Source organism: Lepidochelys olivacea (assembly GCF_965140295.1).
Source record: "Lepidochelys olivacea isolate rLepOli2 genome assembly, chromosome: 5".
In the NCBI taxonomy this organism is placed as follows: Eukaryota; Metazoa; Chordata; order Testudines; family Cheloniidae; genus Lepidochelys; species Lepidochelys olivacea.
Window position 1 is genome coordinate 16667137 of NC_140415.1, and position 22998 is coordinate 16690134.

Sequence of the window (22998 nt, forward strand, 5' to 3'; positions counted from 1 at the left end):
CGCCTGTCGCTCCAGCCCTGGAGTCGGTGCCTTTACAAGGAGCCGCAGATTAACTTCTGACGAGCCGCATGTGGCTCCGGAGCCATAGGTTGGCCACCCCTGATATAGGGCATTATTTACTTCAGCGAAATTACACCAGGAATACATTTGGCCCAGTACATTTGGGCTGTGGCTTGTATGTTAAGTTTCAGCTTGAGAATGATTTATAAATCTCTGTTGTATTAATGTCCCTCCCAATTTTCAAATTTGTGTCCAAAACTCTTGACTCACTAGAGCTATTAAAATAAAAGCTTGGAAACTTTTTTTTTTTTTAAATAATGGCAAAAGTGTATCTCCCCTCCCCCCTTTTCCTACTCAAATCAGCTGAACTCTTCAAACTTAAAACACAAGCACACTTTAAGGCAGAGAGCAGACCTGAAAAATTTCAGCCTGAAAGGTGACTAACCAAGTTACAAGCAACTGCAAAAGGGTGTTCAGAATGGAAATGTTTACTGTGCCTCAACAAGAGCTGCCCAATGCACTCCAGATATAATGCAGCTGCAAAAAAAAAAAATCCCACAAAACTTACATGAGAAAGAAAGCTTTCTAATTTAGACTCCTCAGCACCTGCATAATAGTGAGCCCCCATCCATCCAGCAGGGATTCAATTTGCCCTGGTAGAGAGGGTCTCATGGTGGGCTGCGGAGGGGTAATCACATGTGAAACAGGCATGGGGAAGGAAGAATCATGTAAGGGAGGGCTGGAAAGAAGGTAGACCTTGGGATTAATGTTAAGAATCAATTCAGTAGCCCTAGCACTCCATGTAAACGGTGCAGGGGTGCTGTGGCTGGTTGCTATTTCAGCCATAGACCTTTAGATGAATGACTTGAATATCACCTGCTCTGAATTAAATATAGGGTTGCCAACTTTCTAATTGCACAAGACCAAACACCCTTGCCCTGCCCCCTGTCCCACCCCTTCTCCAAGCCCTTTACCCCCACTCACTCCATCTCCCCTCCCTCCGTCACTTGCTCTCCCCCACCCTCACTCACTTTCTCATTTTCACCAGGCTGGGGCAGGGGGTTGGGAGGCAGGAGGGGGTGAGGGCTCCAGCTGGGGAGTGCCGGCTCCAGGGTGGGATCAGAAGTGAGGGGTTCAGGGTGCGGGAGGGGGCTCTGGGCTGGGGCAGGAGGTGGGGGTGTGGGAGGAGGTGAGGGCTCTGGGGTGGGGGTTGGGATGAGGGATTTGGGTTGCAGGAGGGGGCTCCAGGCTGGGGACTGGGGCCAAAGGGTTTGTTGTGTGGGAGAGGGCTCCAGGCTGGGGCAGGGGGTGGGGGTGAGGGCTATGGGAATGAGGAGTTTGGGGTGCAGGAGGGGGCTCTGGGCTGGGGCCGAGAGGTTTGGAGTGCAGGGTGGGGGGTGAGGGCTCCGGCCTGGGAAGCAGGCTCTGGGGTGGGGCCAGGGGTGGGGGGTTCGGAGTGTGGGAGGGGGCTTAGGGCTGGGGCAGAGATGCGGGAGGGAGTGAGGGGTGCAGGCTCCAGGTGATGCTTACCTGAGGCAGCTACTGGGAAGCTGCGACATGTCTCTGCCACTCCTAGTTGTATGGGTGGCCAGGGGTCTCTGTGCACTGCTGCTGCCCCCACTGCAGGCACTGCCCCTGCAGCTCCCATTGTCCACAATTGCCAGCCAATAGGAGCTGCAGAGCCGGCATTCGGGGTGGGGGCAGTGCGTGGAGTCCCCATGGTTGCCTCTATGCCTAGGACTCGGAGGGAGCTGCCGGCTGCTTCCTGGGAGCCGGGAAGGGAGCCTACCAGCCCCGCACCAACCGGACTTCTAATGGCCCAGTCAGCTGTGCTGACTGGAGCTGCCAGGGTCCCTTTTTGACCCTTTTTGAAGAGGACACCTGGCAACCCAATTTAAATATGATCTTTGCCTTGTAAAACTACCTTTAGGTTACAGTGATTATATTATTGTAACTTGTATTTTGGCTTGTATTCATGTGTTGACCTGGTGGAAAATTTTCAACTGGAATGTTTTTCCTTTGGAAAATATTGATTCATTGAAACTGAAATGTTCCACAGGAACATGTCAATTTTGATTAAATGTCTTTTAGAAATGTATTTTCTCTTTTATTTTATATTTACATATTTTATAAAATAAAATAAAGATAATGCAAATTAAAATTTAAAAATATAAAATACAAATGAAACAAAAAATCAAAATTTAAACATTTCAATGGACCTACAATGAATTTTTTTTTTCAAAAAAATGTCACAGGAATTTTTGAAATTTGACATTTTTTTTCCAGTTTGGTACACTTCCTTTGGTACACTTCCCCCTTGCAAAAATTATGGAATTTCCCATGAAAGAGAAATTCTGGTTCCCAAACAGCTGTATGAATTTCCTTTCTTTTCCAATATTTCAACCTGCTTCATTTCAAGGAAAAGTGAAATTGTTGCAATGTTTTTTCTTATTAATAAAGTAATCATGACTATATAAATTATGAATAATAATCACTTCAATTGCTATGGCTTCCAGACAGCGACTGGCCTGAGCCAAAACCCAGAATCTGAACAACAATGAACTTTGGAGATATTGGTATCCAGGTCTGAGTTTGGTTGCTTGGGTTTACCCCTACCTGCAGCAAAGAGTTTCTTTTCTGGAATCAGCCTTATTCCTGACCTCATTTCTAGGGTTATTCATGTCTCTTTAATTCTTCTGGAAAAGCTGATTTGCCTAACATGAGAAAGCAGTCAAGTGTAAACTTGGAGGGATCTCTGTGCCTGAAGGGAGCCTGGGATAGGAGTGCTAGGTACCCAGAGGCACATGTCACATTGTTATGGTCAGATTTCGTTATGGACAACATTCAATTCGAAGTAAAATATCCAGGCTTCATTTCTTCAGAAGTTAATTTAAAAGCCATATAGAGAAGAGGTGCCCAATCCAGAGTGTGTATTACATCCAGTGTCATGATGACTGGTGTCGTGGTTGCAGGGCTAGCTGTATCTCTGCCCTTTTCTGGTTTCTCTGAGTGCACCCCCACAGGTGTCGGGCATCATGCCTTTACCTATCTTGGGGTGGAATTTTGCAATCCTCCCACTGTTAGACCAGCCTCTGGGCTACAGTACTCTGTGTATCAACCATGTTTACCCTAACCCAGCAGATCCATGTGAGTTTGAGCATCTGTGATTCTTCCTTTCTTGAATCTGTGACCAGTGATGAACAGAGTGACCAGATGGCTTTCCTAAACCCAGGCACTGTTAATTTTAACAGTAGGACCAAAGCATTTAGAGGAAAAGGATTTAAAAACAACCAACAGTCTGCACACAATGTCTGTCTTACCTAAAGTCTGAGCATCTCCTGATGGTAACCTAGGCAGGCCTAACTTCTTCAGATGTCACAGGAGGTCCCTGTGTCTCAGCCTGGATCGGTCCAGTAACTAGTATCCTCTCTTGAGAGTGTGTGTTATAAACCTGATCGAGTTCTTGTGATCTCCTGTGCTCGCAGGTCTTTTTCTGTTTTGGTATTGTCTCTTAAGTCTCATGTGTTTGCTGAGAAGTGGCTAATCTTGAGCCATTCTTTCCATTCCTGCTTGTTTTTTCTGACAACCCGTATTGAACTAAACGAATATATTTATACAGTAAACATCCCAGTAGCCAGGTTAACATACAGTATTCATACATTTATTACAGAGCAGTGCCAAATCTGTCACAACTGGATGTAACTGATTCTCCATCGCAGTTCACACCGTTGTAGTCCAGCTTCCTGACACCTTGGAGATGTCTGCAACTATACACAAAAAGTTACTGGGTGGACACTGGGTAATCAGCATGATGAGGTAATTTCACCTAGTTACAGTGATGATTAGTGATTCATAATTAACAGATTATAAAGCCACACCACTTTCTGATCATCTACTCTAACCGCCTGAGTAACACAGGCCATTTAAATAATTCCTGTTTGAACTAGACCATATCTTTTAGAAAAAGATCCAGTCTTGATTTAAAAATTGCTATTGATGGAGGATCCACCACAATGTAGTGCAGTGAAAATGTCCTAACAGAAGGCGCTGGATATGGTGAAATATATGCTCTCAAGCAAAGCAATGCTGAAGTCAACTGATATGACAAGGGGAGGCAATCTTAAATTGGAACAGTCCTGGGTGGGGACATCCAAGTCTTTTGTCATGGAAGGGGGCTTCTTAGATGGCGCTGCCTGCAGAAGAGGGCTTCTTTGCTTGACAGTGGCTCCAGCTCAGATTTCTTCACTCTGATCCTAGATAAAATTAATCCTAGGGTACTTAAGGAACTAGCTGAAGCAATCTCAGAACTGTTCGCAATTATCTTCGAGAACTCATGGAGGATGGGGTGAGGTCCCAGAGGACTGGAATAGGGCAAGCATAGTGCCTATCTTTAAAAAAGAACAAAGAGGAACAGGGGAATTACAGACCAGTTATACAACTTCAAATACCTGGAAATATACTGGAACAAATGATTAAACAATCAGTTTGCAAGCACTTAGAGGATAATAAGGTTATTATGAGGAAGAGCCAACAAGGATTTGTGAAGAACAAATCACGCAAAACTAACCTAATTTCCTTTTTTGGCAGGGTTACTGGCCTAGAGGATAGGATGGAGGCAGTAGATGTGCTAAATCTTGATTTCAGAAAGCCTTTTCACAGAGTCCCACGTGACATTCTCATCAGCAAACTAGGGAAATGTGGGCTAAATAAAATTACTATAAGGTGGGCGCACAACTTGTTGAAAGACCATACTCAAAGAGTAGTTATGAATGGTTCACTGTCCAACTGGGAGGGTGGGTGTATCTAGTGGTGTCTCGCAGGAGTCAGTCCTGGGTCTGATTTTTCTTCTTCCTCCTTGTAACAACCTTTTACCTGCTTGAAAACTGTTATCATGTCCCCTCTCAGTCTTCTCTTTTCCAGACTAAACAAACCCAGTTTTTTCAATCTTCCCTCCTGGGTCATGTTTTCTAGACCTTTAATCATTTTTGTCACGCTTCTCTGAACTCTCTCCAAGTTGTCCACATCTTTCCTGAAATGTGGTGCCCAGAACTGGACACAAGACTCCAGAGGAGGCCTAATCAGTGTAGAGTAGAGCAGAAGAATTACTTCTCGTGTCTTGCTTACAAAAGTCCTGCTAATACATCCCAGAATGATGTTTGCTTTTTTTGCAACAGCATTACGCTGTTGACTCATATTTAGCTTGTGGTCCACTATGACCCCTAGATCCCTTTCCGCAGTACTCCTTCCTAGGCAGTCATTGTCATTCTGGGATGTTCAGGCCACCTGGCCAGTGGCTTGGCATGAGCAACTCTAAGGTTGGTAACTATGATAACAACCTTGCAGAACCTGTGTGTGTGTGTGTGTATGAATGAATGTGTGAATAAATATGAAATTGAATGGAATGTTATAGCTATAACTAACTGCTTACTCAAAAAGAAAAGGAGTACTTGTGGCACCTTAGAGACTAACCAATTTATTTGAGCATGAGCTTTCATGAGCTACAGCTCACTTCATAGGATGCATCATCGGATGTTGTAGCTCACGAAAGCTCATGCTCAAATAAATTGGTTAGTCTCTAAGGTGCCACAAGTACTCCATTTCTTTTTGCGAAGACAGACTAACACGGCTGTTACTCTGAAATCTGATAACTGCTTACTATGATTCTTTCTGTATTCACAATAAATGTGGTATCTTGCCTTTTCCCCTTTAAAAAGATCCTGCTGGTTTTTATTTTATTGGTATAACAGTGTGGGGAATCTGATAACAACCTCCAAATATGTTTAAGGGCTCTTATAAAGAGGATTGTGCTCAAGTGTTCTCCATGCCCACTGAAGGTAGAACAAGAAGTAATGGGCTTAATCTGCAGCAAGGGAGATTTAGGTTAGGTGTTAGGAAAAAATTTCTAACGATAAAGGTAGTTAAATTCTGGAATAGGCTTCTGGAGGTTTTTATGAACCGGGTGGACAAACACCTGTCAGGGATGGTCGAGGTTTATGTGGTCGTGCCTCAGTTCAGAGGGCTGAAGACTTTCTTGAAGTCTCTTCCAGCTCTGTGTTTCTGTGGTTCTGTATGGAGAGGGGTTTTTGACTCTATCAAGACTTTGATTGAGGTATCGGAGTGGAATGGGGAGAGGAATGGATGGAGAAGGAAGAAGTGCTATAAAATGAGGCGAGAGAGAATGTGGGGGGGAAAGATGGAAAGAGAAAATGAAGGAGGATAAATTAAGCAAGAACTGAGAGAGAGTGAAAAAAACCTAACAAAGGTGTGAGAAATAAACACAGGGAGGGATGCATAGAGGGAAAAGGCTAAAAGAGGTGGTGTGTCTTTTGCGCTTTACACAACAGAAATAATATTGCTCCCAAATATATCTGGATCCCAAAGAACTGTGGCTGCTACACACAAGCATGCAAGCCCTACTTAATAGATACTGCTACTTTGACTGGTTTCTGGCAACTTGTAAAACATAAAATGCAGTGAGCATCACTCCAGGGATCACAAACTATTTAAAGGGTTATTACCTGTGACAGGGTGACTGGCCCCTTTAAGAGTGCCTCACTCAGGAAGATCACAGACTCAAGAGTGGGTGAAGGACAAGAATCCATATGGCTAGCTGTATGTAAGCAGAGACTTGGCTCAGAGGGAGAGGCTTTCAGGATGGCCTTAAAAGTTCTGTTAGATATGAGCCTTACTTAGTCTTGATCTACTCCTTCAAGTGTGGCAATGCTGGCGAGGATTATGTTGTGGTGGCACTGCTATTAGTGTCTATATGGTAAGCTACTTAGTTGTAGTTGCAGAGCTAGTTTAGCAAGTTTACGGTAATCTGTTTTAGACTGTCAGACTACATACAGTAATAAAGAGGAATAGGGTCCTGATAGGACACTACTGTAAGATGTTGTTTTGCTCTGTACGCTGAGGAGCATGTGACTGGTCCAGCGAGTTGCAAACCATGTGATAGCTGAGCAGGCTCAGACAAGAAGCTGAGAGGTGTGGGAGACAAGCTTACAGAAATCTGACACACACAGACTCTGCTGAATAGGCAGCAGAAGCCACCAGATCTTTCTGCACGCAGCTCGATTGCAAGGCCAGCAGGAAACATGGACTGTGGCGTGATCACCTCCAAGACAGTGCTGCTGCTACTCAGCCTCATCTTTTGGGTAATTTGATAGAAGAACCTCTAGTTTGATAACTTTCCCAGACTGTCCTCTGGCTGGTGCCTCTACTCGCTTCCCGTGACAGTCCTCACCCCTTTCTCTCTTCACTGACCTGATTTAACTGCAGATGTTTTCAGATATTCAGGGACTGATCCTGCAGTTCTTACTCAGGCAAAATTCCCCACTGAAGCTGATGGGGAGATTTGTCTGAGTAGGAACTGTAGGCTTGGGGTCAGTATCTGTACTTCTTTTACTGTAAAGAACTTAGTATGCTACATGCTCTAGAAACAACGTTAATTGTTACGCATTATTACTTCTTATTACTGCCTTGAGAGTGTTAACACTAATATGATCAACTGTCCGTTTTTATTGGGCAAATTAAAGAAAGATCAGAGAGCAATGAGTGACCGTCAGTACAAAGCAGATGTGCCTTAAAGAGGAACTGAAGGGGGATTTGGTATAGAAATGCACATTTAAGTCCATTGATCTACTTTTGTCTCACAGCAAGGAAGCAAACTTGCTAATGTAATTTTGTACACATAACTGTTTTTTTTTCCCAACTAAACTTTTAAAAGTAGTTTTATTAGCGAAACCAAGCGCAAGAGGCTATGTAAGACAATGAAAAATGTTAACTAAAGGCAGGTGGTTTCTGCCTCTGCCCAGAACTGGTCACTTCAGGGTAGTATGCTAGAGATTCCATATCAGAGTTTTCAGTAATGAAGTGAGATTTTATGAAAGACAGAACGTGAGGACACCAGAGAGTTAGGGGGGCAGATCCCCATCTGGTGTAAAGCAGCATAGCTCCAGCTGAATATTGTGTGATATCAGAGACTGGAGGTGAACTGCTAGGTGGGAAGCAGACTTTCCTCCCTGGGATGTTTGCCATAGATAGGGCTTTCTCCAATTAATGCTTGTTGTACTATGGTGTAACTCCATTAGTGTTAGCTACACTCTATTTATTTCAGTGTAGGGGAGATCAGAACTGGGCACAAAGTTTCTTATTCTCTTAAAATCTTTAAATAAGTAATGGGCTTCAGTCTCTGAAAAATGATGTTTGTGGTTCATGACTTTATCTGAACTGTAGCTAACAGTTATTAATCTCTTGCTTTAAATGCTATCACAAAGTTTTTCTTTAAAATTAACTTTTAATTCATGAGAATTTGTAAAATAATTGTTTTTAATAGAAAACAAAATCCTGTGCTCATTTATGAAATTCAGATCAATATAACTGAGTTTTAATTCATTCTAAACTCAAAGAAGAAAGATTTTGATTGATTAGTTTTAAAGAAGAAACATTTAAACGGTGAGGATATTATAATGTTGTACACATTATTTTATCCATTACTTTTGCAAATATATTGGTATCCATGCATGCTAGCCATTTCATTATGCTCTTCTCTGCTGGCTGGAACAAGAACTGATTTCCTGTGCCATAGACGGTATAACGCTAAAAGTTAATGGAGATTACTAGGAGAATTAGACCCAAAGTATACACAGTTCTCAAACCCTGGTCGATGAACTCCTTTCTGGTGATCAGGGAGCCAAGCAATAAACAGAATGGGATGATAGAAGGGAAAGCAGGTCCATGAGAGGATTTCATTCTTATAAAATGGTGAATGGAATGAAATGGCTGGAGAACCCCTGCACCATACTCTACAACCTAGGAAAAGCAGAGAAAAATCTTCATATGCTACTTTATGGTTCCGGCTGCTGCACTTCATTTCTGCTCCAGCAGTGAAGCAGTTCAGATGTGTTAGTGCTGGAAGCACTTTCAAGTAAAAAATGCAAGTTTCACTGTTCATTAGGCATTGATTTTTGGACTCTGCTGAGCCTGGAGTGTGTCTAGCACCCATAGCTGACACAGCTTCTTGTATACATTGATTTTGGGCTTTCTTAATTTACTTTCAATATGAAACTTAGAAGTTTGAGTGTAGCACACTTGATCATTTCATACGAATGAAATTAATTGAATGGTTATTTTCTGGAGACAGGCAGTCCTGAACCAAAAGCCCAGATCTGGACACTCAGTTCAGATCTAGATCCAAATGTTACATCCCAGGCATATTACCAGGTGTTTTTTTGACTTTGTATGGAGAACATTTAGTTCCGGAACCCAAGACAAATGCATGATATTAAGAGGATCCAATTAAGTGTTTAAGTTTCTGAAGTGTGTGAACATGCTCAAATAGAAACAGTGTATTTGGCAGCTTCCTTAGTCTTGCAGCTCCTAAAAGGTTAGTGGACACATATAAATGAACTGTGCAGGTTGCAACATCAAAACCGTTTGACTAAATGGGGGGTTGGCTGAATGAGGGAGCAATGAATCATGCACATTGTGTTAGGGGACATGACCACGTTTTGGTTAACCAGGACTTTCAGCCAACCAGTTAAAGAAACATTTGGTTAACTAGGGTGTGGTTAAATATGCTGTACTTGTGTACAAAGTCCTTGCTGAAGTGGTTTCATAGAGTATTATGATTTAGTTGTATATCTGCTAAGTTTGTGAGTAAAAAATTACTTTGACTTTTAGAACCGTATAGTAGTTTGTCTTTAGCGTTTCTGAAGGTAAAATTGCTGTTAAAAACTGAGAAGTAAAAGTATAGCTGGATTATACAGTTGGTCTCATGGCAGCTGGAGTACTGGACTCCTCTGTGGGTTTATCAGTTTCCAGGGGCACTTCAGACCTCATTTTCCATAAGAATTTTCAGGCTTATAATTTTCTCATCATGTAGAAAGATCTTTGAATAACTAGAGTACAGATGCCAATGTTTGCCTCACAAACAGTACATGACATCTTTTTGAAAGTATTAGTCAGGAAAATAACAGGTCGGGGAGGGAAATGGTTCAGGTTGTATGAATGTAAGTCAAGAAGACCTTGGTGTAAAATTTGTGACCAGTACCCTCCACACCCTTTTCAGATCCCTTCACTGTTAACAGTGACCAACAAGTCCACATAAAAGCTACAGCTTTCAGTCATGATTCTCTGTTATTTTTAGGGATAAAACTCATGTGAGTGTGACTGCAGTAATATAATTTAATGGCAATAAAGATTCCAGTCAGTATTTTGGGACTTTCCTGCCAAGTGGGAAAGTTTGAGTAATTCAGTAATAGACTGAAAGAAATGAACCGGATAGATCACTTCATTCACAGAAGTGAGCTTTTCAGAAATAAACCCCTTTGTGGTGAGCTGTGCTCAGGGCTTGAAATGTAGCAAAATCAGAAGGAACTCAAGTCCCTTTGTTAAAGTGAAATAATCTGTTGATGAATGTACATTAGGGGAGGACAGAAGAGATGGAGAATTCCCCTTTTTGAATTAACATTCATACCTTCATCGTGATCATCAATGGAAACCAAAGCTTGGATTTCACAGGCCAAAGTGTCCCGCCCCCCAGAGACATGCATGAAACTCCTATTGACTGACTTCAAGTCATCAGCATTTCTAATGTGAAGCACTTTTCTTCCTCTTGGATCCTTCTATGGATATTTCTGTATTGTCAGTAGTGGGATTGGTGTGCAAATATTAGAGAGAGGGCAGCGTTAAGCATGATGTGTGAAAATGGGACTGACACTTTTGAAATATCAAATGTTTACTAAAGTTTTCAGCATGTGCAAGAGAAAGTATCCAGATTGAGACTGTGATCCAACAAGCAGTTCAGCACTTGAAAGAAAGGAGGTCAAGAGCCCCGAAACCTGGTGTCTGGTTTTACAGTCCTGTTTTCATACAGTGCATAAAGTAGGAACCATTGAAGTATGTTAGTTTGCTGTGCAGTTAATTATAATTGCTGTGTGCTGTTTCCTGTTTGAAGCATAGGGAAATGCTGCAGTACTTCATTGTAAGCAGATGGAAATTACCCCTGCTTTGAGAGGAACTACACAATATACGTAGCTCAGATTTTCTCCTTTACTGTGTTTGTCTTTATTGGAACTCAAATAACCACCAGCAGCATAAACTTCAGTCTAATTTTGGCTGTTCTTAGGGTTTCCTTGCAGGTTTCTAGCATGTGAGCTTACAGTGCCGCAGAGAAGCTCTCCATTCCTAGGCACAGTCTTAGAACATGACAACCTGTTGTATTTGGGTAAGAGAGTGGGGTAACTTGGTTAACATGCTAACTTGTTCATGATTACCATTGTATGTATTAGTGACTTCAGCTCCTGCAGGGGAAATGCAGAACCTTGAATTCAGGTTTTGGCAGATAGGTGAAGGAGGAACTGATTTTTCAGCTTTTAGAATATGTTAATTTGCGATAGCTTGGTCTTTACATGTAGCTCTGATAATCATCTAAGAACTCCTACAGGATTTACAAACAGCATTTCAATTTGCCTGTAAGCAATACCTCTCTTGCCCAAGCACTGAAAAACTGCACATCTTACCCAGATTGAAAATGATTGTGGGAAATAATTCAACTTACGCCTACATAATAGAAGCTGCAGCTACAATGCCTTGGTAGGAATTACTGTGTAGAGGTGAACTGAAATGCTGTCTAAAAAATGCAGTAAGCCTTGTATGAGATCCCAGATCATTATCGTAATGCCGGTCTACATGTGACTATTACAAATAAAGAGATCACAGATTAGTTTCTCTTTTACTTACTTACCAAAAATACAGCATTAAGTGACTCCCCTAAAGGAGATGCTGATGTCAAAACACATACTGGTATTGCTACTGTGAAGGGGGAGTTTATTGGGAGTTGTGTGTGCTCAGCACCTCTGAAAAGCAGGTCACTTAGTTAAGGGCCCAACCATAGACTGAAATGTCTAACTTTAGTAGCTTAACATAGTCAGGGGTACTGGAACAATTTGTATAGTGGGGATGCTGAAAGCCATTGAACCAAACTGTAAACTCTGTATATGATGGAAACCACTGCAAGCCAGGGGATGTAGCAGCACCCCTAGAACCGCTAGTTCCAGCACCTATGAACATAGTTTCAAATTTTAAAATGTTTAATCTTAATTCTCTCTGCCTCAGATGCACATTTGTGAACAGAAATGATAATGTTGATCTACTTCACATGGGGTCTGGAGAGGTTCAATGTCTTTAAAACACTTGAGATCTTCTCATGAAAGGTGCTGTAGGAGGGCAAGGTAAATTACTATGACTACATCGGACCTTTGCTCAGCTCTAATTAGGAGTCACTTTATTTAACACAGCACCAGCACATCAGGGGTGAATTATTCTCAATTTTATTCCTAGAGGGTTGCACACTTGACCCTCAAGCTTCTTCTCGGACCACCTGCCTTTTCAACCCATCCCCACAGCCAGACCTCACTCCAACCTGTTCCCACAAAACAGGTGGGCCCCTTGGCTTCCCACTCCGACAAGTTCTCCTCCTCCCACTCTCCCTGCCTTTCTTTGCAGTAGAAATGTTGGACAACATACAGGACTTCCAGTGAAGTGGCCCGTGGCACTCTGTGGGCCTGGTTTTAGTGGAAATCAGGCTTTTCTGGTTTTCTGACTTTTTTCACCAGAACCAATATTGTTACACAGAATATTTGCTGAAATATTCTGGAATTAACTTTTGAAAATCACAGCTGGCCATCCTGTTACAGTGCCCTATGAAAGGCTATGAGAGCATACACTGAGTCACAGATAGTTTTTAGTAATGGTAGGGTGGGGGAGCTTCATTTGTGAACACCTTCCCTGCCCACATGACTAGTTCTGGGAAATGTTAAAATGCCTCAAAACCCTTCTGGCATCTTGACATTACTGAATTTCAAACCAGAGCTGAGAAAGTGCTTTGCATTTTACACTAGATGAATCCAATATATTTCTGCATAGAGGAGCTGAGCTATTTTTGTTAAGAGGATTTGTGTCCGGCATCCCTTTAGGGTCTGACCCTGCATTCTTTGTATACCCCAAAACATCCACCAAAATCCAGAACAGGTTTGGATGTGTGCAGGCTCGACTAAAGCTTACTCGAACGCCTCACTCCAAGACACCAGAGAGATTCTGAAAAAAATCCTCCAGAAGAGCTTCAGATTAAAAATTGAGTGAACAGTAAGGACCATGCAGGAGACTTTTGATAATGGCAATTGTATTTGCTTTTGTTAAGTGAGACAGTGTGGTCTGGGGGATGGGTCAAGATATCAGGAGAATGGGTTATTCCCAGTTTAGCCTTGGCTGACTTAGTGTCTGTCTTTCAGCAAATCCTTATTTCTTCATGCCTCTCTTTCTTTCTGTAAGAATGGGGATAAGTGATTTTCCTACATTATTAAAGCCTTTTTGAGATCCTTGGCTGAAAAGCACACTATGTCAAGGTTCCTTCCCCACTCTGAACTCTAGGGTACAGATGTGGGGACCTGCATGAAAGACCCCCTGAGCTTATTCTTATCAGTTTAGGTTAAAAACTTCCCCAAGGTACAAACTTTGCCTTGTCCTTGAACTGTATGCTGCCACCACCGAGCGTTTAAACAAAGAACAGGGAAAGAGACCACTTGGAGACATCTTCCCCCAAAATATCCCCCCAAGCCCTACACCCCCTTTCCTGGGGAGGGCTTGATAAGAATCCTCACCAATTTGTACAGGTGAACACAGACCCAAACCCTTGGATCTTAAGAACAAAGAAAAATCAATCAGCTTCTTAAAAGAAGAATTTTAATTAAAGAAAAGGTAAAAGAATCACCTCTGTAAAATCAGGATGGTAAATACCTTACAGGGTAATCAGATTCAAAACACAGAGAATCCCTCTAGGCAAAACCTTAAGTTACAAAAAGACACAAAAACAGGAATATACATTCCATCCAGCACAGCTTATTTTACCAGCCATTAAACAAAAGGAAATCTAACTCATTTCTAGCTAGATTACTTACTAACTTAACAGGAGTTGTGAGGCTGCATTCCTGATCTGTTCCCGGCAAAGCATCACACAGACAGACCAAACCCTTTGTTCCCCCCCCCCTCCAGATTTGAAAGAATCTTGTCCCCGCATTGGCCATTTGGGGTCAGGTTCCAGTGGGGTTACCTTAGTTTCTTAACCCTTTACAGGAGAAAGGATTTTGCCTCTGGCCAGGAGGGATTTTATAGCACTGTATACAGAAAGGTGGTCATCTTTCCCTTTATATTTATGACAGATGTGTAAACTAGTACTAAATGTCGTGATACAAAAAGTACACTTGGTCTCATAGAAATAATCCTAACCAATTACAAGTCCTGACCTATTCCTGTTGAAGTCAATAGCAGAGGAAACACTACATGCTTAATAAGGGATGCAGTTCTTAAACATAAACATAGAACTATAGAAACTGAAGAGACCTCAAGAAGTCATCTAGTCCAGTGCCCTGCGCTCGGGCAGGACCAAGGAAACATAGACTATCCCTAACAGTTGTTTCTCTAACACATTTTTTAAAACCTTCAGAGATGGGGATTCCACAACTTCCCTTGGAAGCCTATTCCAGTGCATAACTACTCTTATAGTTTTAGAAAGTTTTTCCTAATATCTAACCTAAATCTCCCTTGCTGCAGATTAAGCCCATTACTTCTTGTTCCATTTTCAGAGGACATGGAAAACAATTGATTACTGTCCTCTTTATAACAGCCCTTAACATATTGGAAGACTGTGATCAAGGCCCGCCCCCCCACCGCAGTCTTCTTTTCTCAAGACTAAACATGCCCAGGTGTTTGGGGGGGTTTTATACCTTTCCCTATAGGTCAGGTTTTCCAAATACTTGCTCATTTTTTTTGTTCTTCTCTGGTCTCTCTCCAGTTTATCCACATTTCTCTTAAAGTGTGGTGCCCAGCATTGGACACAGTACTCGAGCTAAGACCTCCCCAGCTCTGAGTAGAGCGGGACAATTAGCTCCCTTGTCTTATATACAACAGTCCTGTTAATATACCCCTGATTGAAATTAGCCTTTTTCACAATTGCATCACATTGTTGACCCATTCAATTTCTGATCTACTATAACCCCCCCAGATCCTTTTCAGAAGTATTACCACCTAGCCAATTATTCCTCATTTTATAGCTGTGCATTTGATTTTTCCTTCCTGAGTGTAGTACTTTGTACTTGTCTTTATTCAGTTTCATCATATCTATTTCAAACCAGTTCTCCAAGTTGTCAAAGTCATTTTAAATTATTGAAGCCCCTCCCAGTCTAGTGTCATATGGAAATTTTATAAGCATACTTTCCACTCTATTATCTAAGTCATTAATGAAAATATTGAATGGTATCGGACCCAGGACTGACTCCTGTGGGACCCTAGTAGATACGCCCTCCTAGCTGGACAGTGAACCATTGATAACTACTCTTTGAGTATAGTCTTGTGTACCCACCTTATAGTAATTTCATCTAGAACACATTTCCCCGAGTTGGTTTATGAGACTGTCATGTGAGACTATGTCAAAAGCCTTCCTAAAATGAAGATATATCACATCTGTTGCTTCCCTTCTATCCACTAGGCCAGTAACACTCTCAAAGAAGGAAATTAGGTTGGTTTGGCATGATTTGTTCTTGACAAATCCATCATGGCTCTCCCTTATAATCCTGTTATCCTCTAGGTGCTTACAAATTGATAGTTTATATTTTATTCCTGTATCTTTCCAGGTATTGACGTTAGGCTGATTAAGTCTATAATTCCCTGGGTCCTCTTTGTTCCTCTTTTAAAAGATAGGTACTATGTTTGCCCTTCTCCAGTCCTTACACATACCGGTAGATCAAAAGAGTAAGAAGAAAATTTGGAGCAGTCTGTGGATGGGAATGTGACAAGCTACTTGTGACAGTTGGAGTGATGTTAATTCTTTGCAGTCCTGATTTCAACACTTGCTAATAGAGTTGTCTCCATTAAATAGCCCATTTACCTTTTCAGGGTTAGTACATGAAACACGTGAGAACTTTATCTAAAAATACTATGAATAAAACAGTGATAAAGTTTTTTCCCCCTTTCAGTTGCGCGGTAGCAATGTTCCTTTCATGCCTGAGATCAAAAAGTGTTTTGTGTACTTTAGGAGCAGGCGAGGTTGGGTAAATGTTCTGTAGGGATATGTAAACTGTTCCTGTGAAACATCTTAAAATCTTGACTAGGAGTGGCCATCTTTAACGAAGGGTGCAATCTTTAACCGCACAAGTGCGATTGATTGTACTCCATTTTACACATCATTTGAATGTAGAACTCCAGGGTCTGCTCTGTGGCTTAGCCAAGAGGCTGCTAAAGCTAGTGAGGAAATGGTCTGGTGGATAGTTCGCTCTAGTGTGAAGGGCATTGGACTAGGAGTCTAAAGACCTGGATTTTATTGTCGGCTCTGCCATAGATTCACTGTATGGCTCTCAGCAAATCACTTAAACTCAGGGTGAATTTGAGTGCCACTTGCTTTGTTTCAATGCCAGACTTGAGACACCTGGTGGCCTTATTTCTGAAATGGTGAGAATTTACAGCTCCATCTGAAGTAAAAGTTGATGCAGGAGTTCAGTATTTATGAAAATGAGACCTCAGATACCTCAAGTTGGCCATCCAAGAAATGGAAGCTCCCAAAAATCAGTGGGCATTTTCGCACAGTTTGCTCCAGGCTTCTCTGTGCTTTATTTCCTCTATCAATAAAATGAAGTTGATGATACCTTTGTAAAGTTCCACTTGAATCAGGGGCTAGCCTGTCAGTGCTAGGACCAGTCCTGTAGTTCATTGTCTCCTAAGAGGTGTAACAAGACCTCTGAAGCTCTAGCTGCTTCACTTTTAACTTTTGAAAATAGTTAATGGCTTTTAGTGAATTTAGAGCCTAGTGTTTCTAGTCTCAAAACAGGTTTCCAGTGATATGTTCAGGTAAATATCTCTGACACAGAAGTTAGAAAATAATGAAAACACCTGGGTTTGTTCCTGAAAATCAGCCTGGATTTCCCACAACCCTGTGGCCATGACTTGTTGCTTTGGAGGCAGGCAAGGGAAAAGAAAACCAGTCACCTACTGTGCCTGGCCAGTTGTAGAGGGGCATATTTTCCAGGCCAATTGAAACCTGTGCCTTGTTTGCACAGGTCTGAAGAGTCCTTCATGCTTTTGTACAAATAAGCTCAATACGTTTTTTTTTTTCAGTTACCTTCCTATTGTACATTTTAAATGAGGGGACCGAGGTTTAATGAAGGTTTCAGCAGTGTTTGATCTTGGTTGGTTATTTGCATGATGTCAAAGGTAAATCTCTGCTGAAACTGCCAGTTGAAAGTCAGGAGTGCTGATTAGGATCCTATAACCCCAAACCAACCAGTGCTAAATGTCTGAGCTTAATATCACTCATTCTACACACCCTAATTTCTTTTTTCCCCCATTCAGAAAATTGTGGGGAAACTAAATTTAATTCTTAGCCCTGATGATCCCATCCTGTGGAAAAACAATAGGAAAAGTTAATGAAAAAAGCTGGAGCCATGTGCTTCTGATAGGATTCACAAGGTTTGCAGGCTACGGATCTGCAGAGAAAGCAGAACAAAGCCATGTGCCTCCTGGGCAAACCCCTGGGATGGCCTTCCCCATGCTGCTCTCTGAAGCTCCCCTTGCCTTGAAGGTTGCGCTGTCATTAGCTACTCCCTCCACCCTGCAGCTATGCATCACCTGTCTCTCCAAGGGGGTCCAAAGCCATGGCGGGGAGTTAAATCTGCTGTGCTCTAAATGGCCGTAACCCTGCATGTCTGTCTGATTGGCACACTGAAGGCACACAAGCTTGTACTTCCAGCAGGTCAGAACTCAAATTATTTGCAGGGAGTACAGTGGGTCACACCCCATCCTGGAGAACTCTGAGTTCAGCGTTTGGGAAGGAATGCCCTAGACGTGTCAAGGACAAGCACTTTATGGCACCATGCCCATTCCAGATGGCAGAATTCAAATTCAAGACAGGAAAAGGGAAAGCAATCTACTGTGTACAAGGGGGATGTACAGCCAAGAATGTGATGGTCCCACAATAGCTATTGGAGGGGGTAACACTGACTCACACAAAGCTACATGATGTGCGGGGAGCTTGTAGCTATCAGGACTGGCATACCTTGGAAGAGGAAAACAGAGAGGTTTATGAAGATATGCCTGCAGGCTCTCGGGGAATATGCATAGATGAAAACAATGCCCCAAAAGTGGTGCTACTAAGAAGGAATTGGCAGCTGAAAATTAAGAAACCGGAAGGCATTGTGACACAATAGAATCAATACTTCGGGCAGCCATAGACTGCAAAGGAAGTGCTTAAGGAAAAAGCTCAAGAAGGTACAGGAAAAAATGGATGGATTTTTAAACATGAGTAAAAAGATGTTAAGGCAGGCAGAAAATCAGAGGAGATTTTTCAAAAGTTCAGAATGTTGGCCTAGCTCTGCTTCCATTGACTCCCGTGGTACAGCTCCCATTGACTTCTATGGGAGCAGAGTTAGGCCATCACTGAAGTTCTGCGAATCCAGTCCTGGGAGTGCAAGCAAAAATCTGGTGGGAAACAGACTAAGGAACAATAAAATGTAGCTGGAGCATGTGTATATTGACAGTACAGCAGCGCACAGACAGAACCAGGCAGACCAGTGCATCCTGCCTTCCGCTGTGGGTCACTGACAGGTGACAAAAAGGAAAACACGTTGTTTTTGGAGGAAAATGTTGCATGAAACTGCCAACAGCCCAGAAGGCTGTGAGACGTTACGCCCCACATTCTTTATGGAAATATGGTTACGATATGAATATGGGATAACTAAGATATACTTTATGAAATATGGGTCTTGTAAGATATCTCTGGAAAGGGGACAGGCTGCATTGCTACAGGCTGGGGACCAACTGGCTAAGTGACAGTTCTGCAGAAAAGGACCTGGGGATTACAGTGGATGAGAAGCTGGATATGAGTCAACAATGTGCGCTTGTTGCCAAGAAGGCTAATGGCATATTGGGCTGCATTAGTAGGAGCATTGTAGGAGCAATTTAGATTGGATATTAGGAAAAACTTTTTCACTAAGAGGGTGGTGAAACACTGGAATGCGTTACCTAGGGAGGTGGTAGAATCTCCTTCCTTAGAGGTTTTTAAGGTCAGGCTTGACAAAGCCCTGGCTGGGATGATTTAACTGGGAATTGGTCCTGCTTCGAGCAGGGGGTTGGACTAGATGACCTTCTGGGGTCCCTTCCAACCCTGATATTCTATGATTCTATGATTGCCAGCAAATCGAGGGACGTGATTATTCCCCTCTATTCAATACTGGTGAGGCCATATCTGGAGTATTGTGTCCAGTCCTGAGGCCTCTTTCAACCCTAGTCTTCTATGATTCTACTGTGTGTATTATGGGTTAGAGAGGGACTCTGGTCATACTGTTTTGGAGGGAGCAGGTAATGGTTCCAATTCATTATTACCCTGCACCTTGTGTGGTCATTTATGCCATATCAGAATGGCAGCGTTTTACCCCCACTTTACAAATGACTGTCTGACTACACCAGGTGTAGGGCACTGGAGAATCAGCCCCAATGAATCAGATTGCACCCTGCCTCACTGATAATCAGTTTAGGAGGATTAGATTACCGTTGCTTCACCCTCTCTTAGCTCCATGTTCTCCACTCCAAGTAGGGGTTTTTTGGTTCTCAAATCATTTACAATCTCTCCTTTCAATCAGACTGATGCAGGTACGGGGTAAGAAAAACAAATCCTTCTGGCTTTAGCTGTGTGAACAATCCAAGCCATTATGGCTGGGGAAGCAGCAATAATAACAGCTTTGTTGTCTCTCAGATCAGCTGTGAAAGAAGTCTTCTGACATAGAGATTTCATTCATCCATCTCTGTAGCTTCTTTTGTGGGAATGCTCATTCAGGGATTTGCTCTTCAAGTTTGAAAGAAGTATGAAGTAATTAGCTGAAGAAATTTTGGAGCCACTGGCAACAATATTTCCAAGCTCATGAATGACAGGAGAGGTCCTGGAAGACTAGAGAAGGGCTAACGTAGTGCCCATCTTTAAAAAGGGGGGAAAAGGAGGAGCCGGGCAACTATAGACCAGTCAGCCTGACTTCAGTATCTGGGAAGCTACTTGAGCAATGTATAAAACATTCAATTTGAAAATACCTGGAGGATGAAGGGGTGATCACTAGCATCCAGCATGGATTTACCAAGAACAAATCATGCCAAACCAGCTTGATTTCCTCCTTCGACAGGGAAACTGATTTGGTGGACGTGGGAATGTGATGGACATAATATTCCTGAACTTCAGCAAGGCTTCTGACACAGTCCCATATGACATTCTGATAAGTAAGCTGGAGGACTCGGTGGAACTACCATTAAGTGGATACATAAATGGTTAAACAACCACAAACAAAGTGTAACTATTAATGGAATGATGTGGACTGGAGGGAGGTCTCAGGTGGGGTTCCACAGAGCTCTGTTCTGGTTCCAGTTTTTTTAACATCTTTATTAATGACCTGGATGTAGGAGTAGAGAGCGTACTGATAAAATTTTCAGATGACACGAAGCTGGGAAGGGTTTGCAAACATTTTGGAGGATACAGCTAAAATTCAAAGGGATCTTGATAAATTGGAGAACTGGGCTACAGACAACAAAATGAAATTCAGCAAAGACAAATGTAAAGCGTTACACTTAAGGAAGAAAAACTAAATATCTAATACAAATTGGGGGATAACTGGTGTGACAACAGCACTACTGAGAAGGATCTGGGAATTGTGGTGGCTCACAACCTCAACATGAGTCAGCAATGCAACATTATTGCAAAAAAAGCAAATGCAATTTTGGGTTGCATTAACAGAGGCATAGCATGCAAGTCACAGGAGGTGATAGTACCTCTCTAACTTGGCATTGGTTAGACCTCAGCTGGAGTACTCTGTCCAGTTTTGGTCACCAATGTATAGAAAGGATGTAGAGAAACTTGAAAGGATCCAGAGGTGAGCGACAAAGGTGATCAAAGGGATGGAATGCAAGCCATATGAGAAAAGGCGGAAGGAACTGGATATGTTTAGTTTGGAAAAGAGGAGATTAAGGGGGAACATGATAGCGGTCTTCAGACACTTGAAAGGCTGCCATAAGAAAGATGGAGAAAAGTAGTTCTCTCTTGCAACAGAGGGCAGGACAAAAGACAAGGGTTCTAACTGCAGCATAGAAGATTTAGATTAAATCTCAGGAAAAACTGTAAGAACAGTAGGACAATGAAACAGACTGCCTAGGGAGGTTGTGGAAGTTCCTTCACTAGAAGTTTTCAAAGGAGGCTGGATAGCCATCTGGCTTGCATGGTTTAGACACAACAAATCCTGCTTCTTGGCGGGAGGCTAGACTAGATGACCCTTGTGGTTCCTTATGACTCTATGATTCTATGATTCTGTGTTTCACTGGGGAGCCCTAGCAGGCAATCAAGGGAATACAAATCAGACTAGGGAGTTTTTGTGGGGGAGTGTCAGGTTGTCATGTCTTCCAAAATGCAGTCAGCCAGTAATGCCTCTTCAAATAGCTACAATAGCTTTATGTAGATCAGAACAACAATAATAAAAATGAAGTAACAAAATAATCAGTTTGCTCAGTGAGAAGTTCTCTTTTACCAACTACACCCAGCCTCACTTCATTCCTAAGTCTTGTCTAGACTTGGGATTTCAGCCATCAGTGGTTAGTTGCTGGTGTAACTGCACCACAGTGTGGACAGACGAAGCTGGTATAATTGGAATTTGGACCATTGTGGTTTAACTTTGCTTTCAACCTAGTCACCCTTTTCTCTGGGGCTTCAAAATATTCACTTAATGACTTTAAAACCATGTATTTACCCATTCTTTCATTTTCAAGTGTCACTACACTTCCCATTTTTGCTTGGAAGCAGAACTGCAGAAATTCCATGAGAACAACCCAGCTCCCTGTATTTCCAGCATGACCAGAAGCAAGACGTAGAAGTTCCAGTGTGTGTTTTGAATAGTGGTTTACTTAATGCTACTCACAATAGGATTCATTTTTAGCGCCTCGGGTGGAACAAGTATCTCAAGTACCACTCGCACTGGCCAGACTGTACCTAGAAGATTTCCCTCTTCAGGGCTATCAACTAAGCACCTTTTTTCAATTGACATATACTGATAAATCACAACATACCTCCTTGGACTTTCCCAGAAATACTTAAACACACAATCTCAAGGAGTTTTAGAGAGCAAACAAGCCTCTTTTACCAGTTCCCAGACAAATCAGAAGCCAGCATCCTGTTGCTCTGCAGGCACACCCAGATTTAATTACAGTAAGCTGCAGAGCACAATTTCCCATAGCATTGCACCTTCAGCTTGTTCATATTGTTTCATATTCTCTGTGTATATATAAAGCCTGCTGCAGTTTCCACGATATGCATCTGAGGAAGTGAGCTGTAGCTCACGAAAGCTTATGCTCTAATAAATTGGTTAGTCTCTAAGGTGCCACAAGTCCTCCTTTTCTTTTAGCTTGTTCTGAGTCACTTCTGACTAATAGAAATACACAGCAAGTAAAAAGGAGAGGAACAAGTTACCAGTAACTATGCCAATATCTGTGTTATGCCTCTGACTATGCTCTGCATGAACTGGGATTGGGTGTGTGAGAAGATTTTCAAGAATGCTCTGCACTGGCCTAGCTTTGCTCCTGTGGAAGTGGATGGGCAGGAGCAGAGAGAGGCCAATTCTGAGCGTGTTTGAAAATCCCAACCTCCATATTTAGAGTCAGACTGAGACAAGTGATTGTGTAGTTAACAAAATGTGCTGCACCTTCTCGCCTGACTCCTGCCTATTGATAAAGACAGTTCAGAATTAATTAAGTATAATATTAAATTCTGGATTATAATATTGTACGAGAACTATAAAACAGCAAGCACCAAATTCACACACAGTTGTTGTGGTTTTGTATTTTTTAAAGAGAAATTAGGCAGAGGATGAATTAAAATCTTCCATGGGCCACTTTGCTCTGGCCCCCCCAAAATACCCCAGGCCTTTT

General features: G+C 42.3%; 1 protein-coding gene across 1 annotated transcript in view; it reads left to right on the forward strand.

Moving 5' to 3' along the window:
* The first annotated feature begins 6859 nt into the window (after nucleotides 1-6859).
* The window catches only part of LOC311520626 (tetraspanin-36-like), a 37904-nt gene continuing 21765 nt past the window's right edge, over nucleotides 6860-22998 (forward strand). The window contains exon 1 of the mRNA XM_084628209.1: nucleotides 6860-7154. Coding sequence (XP_084484335.1) covers nucleotides 7095-7154 — 60 coding nt within the window. The 5' untranslated portion in view covers nucleotides 6860-7094. The remainder of the gene's footprint in view (nucleotides 7155-22998) is intronic.